Here is a 2,455-nt window from a genome sequence, read left to right on the forward strand (position 1 = left end):
TTGCTGGAGACTTGGAAGAAGTTTTACCATGGAAAAGACTAAATGAACATGTGTTTGGACACAAATGGGAAACACATCAATCCCCATGGAGTGCAAGATCTGTGGCTTTTGGAAGACTGCTACAAAATAGGGGGAAAAAGCAAAGCCTGGGAAAGAAAAGGAACATGCCTTTATTCACCATAAATAAGAAAACAATTGCTGGCTCAGAAATGTCTGTATCAGAAGCTGCTTTTAAAGGCAGAGCCTTTAAAGCACTTCCCAGCCTTGTTATTTTTGAATTTTTCCAACAGTTCCTCTCAGTTGGAGCACTTATGTCCAAAACCAGCACCAAATATGCTGATAAAACCTGCACTATTGGCAATGCAAGATGCTAACACTGGCACCTGAACCTGTCCCAGAACAGAGACACTGAGCCAAGAGATGATATTTACATCTTCCACGTGAAATGTGAAGCTCTGTGTCATGAGCTGAATGACTTGTCACCGAGAGACATCCCAAAATCCACCCTCCTGGTGGGGGGCATGGGCTGTTCTGGCATTCCCCCTTCTATCCTGGTTCTGCCTCCCAGCTCCTGCCAGCAATGACTGCAACCATCAGCACTGAAAGCATATAAATTCTGTGAATACCACTTGAACTTTCTCCTCTGTTTATTGGGGCCTCGCAACAAATGCCTTTGAAGCCTCATCATCAACCCCATCCTGCCCCTTACCTAACCAAGACCCATCTCCTTAAAGGACACTCAAACTCTCTCACAGGCAAAGCTGCCTAGACACAAACTGGTGCAGAGCTTGAATTTTGTTTTAAACCACAAATTCCTAGAACATTGCTCTGTGGTCAGCTGGAAGGAGTCAGAGCAGCCTCCAGACCATTTATCGAAAGCAGAGTCAGCTTGTTTCACACCTCTCTTAGGGTTCAATTACTCACAAAATAGACATTTATGCTGTGAATAGGCTTTCTGAGATCAATGATGGGCTCTGCTGTGATGAAGCCAACCCCACGTGTTAGCTCTGCAGGAGGCACTTGCAGAAGGAGGTGCTGCCTGCAGCAGGATCAGGCACCTCTCCTTCATATCCAACAGAAGAGCTGCCACAGCCATGCAACAGGCAAAGTACCAAGCACCAGCACCTCTCTGCTGGAAATCACCCTTTTCTTTATCACATAATAAATTACGCTGCTTTATACGTATAAAATGAGGTCGAAGGGAATCACTTACCCACTGTTTGCGCGCATGATTTCTCCTCTTAAAGTACAAAATTAACTTTTTCCGCATTGCCTGGTTTCTGTAAAGAAAGAAAGAAAAAAGATGAGATCCGATTAATGAGGCAGCTAAAATACACAGCTTGGCTTTCCCTGCTCCCAAGGGAGTTTGCAGAGCAGTTCCCACCTTGGAATTGCATCAACTTCAGAGCAGCAAATGCTGTTATCTGGGACCTCAAACGGGCTTAGAGAAAGATCAACAAACACACTGACACTTCAGCCACACCTGTTGCTCAAACCAGGACTAAGGATGAGAACTAAATTCATACACACTCAGTTCTGCAAACCTTCCCTGTGTGCTCAGCACCACACACAGGCAGGTGCTCACTGCTGCATCTACCAATGGGTCAGGCTGTCTCTTGACTACTTTTTACATGTAAACCCCAGTGGGTCCCCAAGAGCTGGGGGGCTCAGGCCAAGCTCTGCACAGCAGGAGGTGGCACCCCCCAAGCTGAGGCCACTCTGAGCACCCTGGTGCCCAGGGCCAACAGCGATGAGGCTGTTGGTGCACACACAGTCCCAAGAGGTTGTTCACCCCCAGGCTTCGAGGTGCTGATAAGGAGGCAGGATCACAGCAGGGTTTGCAGCACTTATTTCCTGACCTCTTGCTTCCTTGGAGCTGTGCCCAACAAAGCTGCAAACAGCCAGGAGAGTTCAGCCACTTGCAGAATAAGGACCTCAAGGGAGAAACTGGTCACCGCAACCTCAACTACCCCTGTCTGCCCAGACAACCCCTGTTTTCTTCTTCTTTCTACTTTCTAAAGGCAGCATGAAATAACTGCTCAAAGAGAAGCAGCACCAGAGCAGAACAGAGCTGGAAAGGCTGCAGGAGTTCCCAGAGCCTGCATGAGCTCCTGCGGTTGTTCCTGTTACTAATATTCACAGCAATAAAATCTCTAGGTAAAAGGTAGAGACCAGGGGCAAAGGAGTTTCCTTAAGTCTTTTATCCCGATTAAAGGCAGAGCTGCAGTGTGTAATTACTGATCTGGAGCTTAGCAGTCTCATGCAGGCATGTTCTGTGGGATTTAGCCAAATGAAGAGACACCCTTACTGCTTCCTCATTTCCCTCCTCCCTGGCTAGTGGGAAGAGAAATACCACTCTCCTACTCTTGGAAATCCCTCAGCCTAATAGCAGTGAACGGGACTTTTTGGGAAGGGGCAGAGAGTCCAGCTCACTTAGAGAGAGGACTGGGGGCAT

At 47.6% G+C, this 2,455-nt stretch overlaps 1 protein-coding gene across 1 annotated transcript in view; it reads right to left on the reverse strand.

Annotated features, from left to right (window-relative positions):
- LOC103803163 (nuclear receptor corepressor 2-like) overlaps positions 1-2,455 on the reverse strand; it is a gene marked incomplete at its 3' end in the record, with an annotated part of 89,011 nt that overhangs the window by 13,843 nt on the left and 72,713 nt on the right. Inside the window, exon 8 of the mRNA XM_009075701.1 lies at positions 1,214-1,280. Coding sequence (XP_009073949.1) covers positions 1,214-1,280 — 67 coding nt within the window. The remainder of the gene's footprint in view (positions 1-1,213; positions 1,281-2,455) is intronic.

The sequence above is a fragment of the Acanthisitta chloris genome, unplaced genomic scaffold, assembly GCF_000695815.1.
Source record: "Acanthisitta chloris isolate BGI_N310 unplaced genomic scaffold, ASM69581v1 scaffold8425, whole genome shotgun sequence".
Classification (NCBI taxonomy): Eukaryota; Metazoa; Chordata; class Aves; order Passeriformes; family Acanthisittidae; genus Acanthisitta; species Acanthisitta chloris.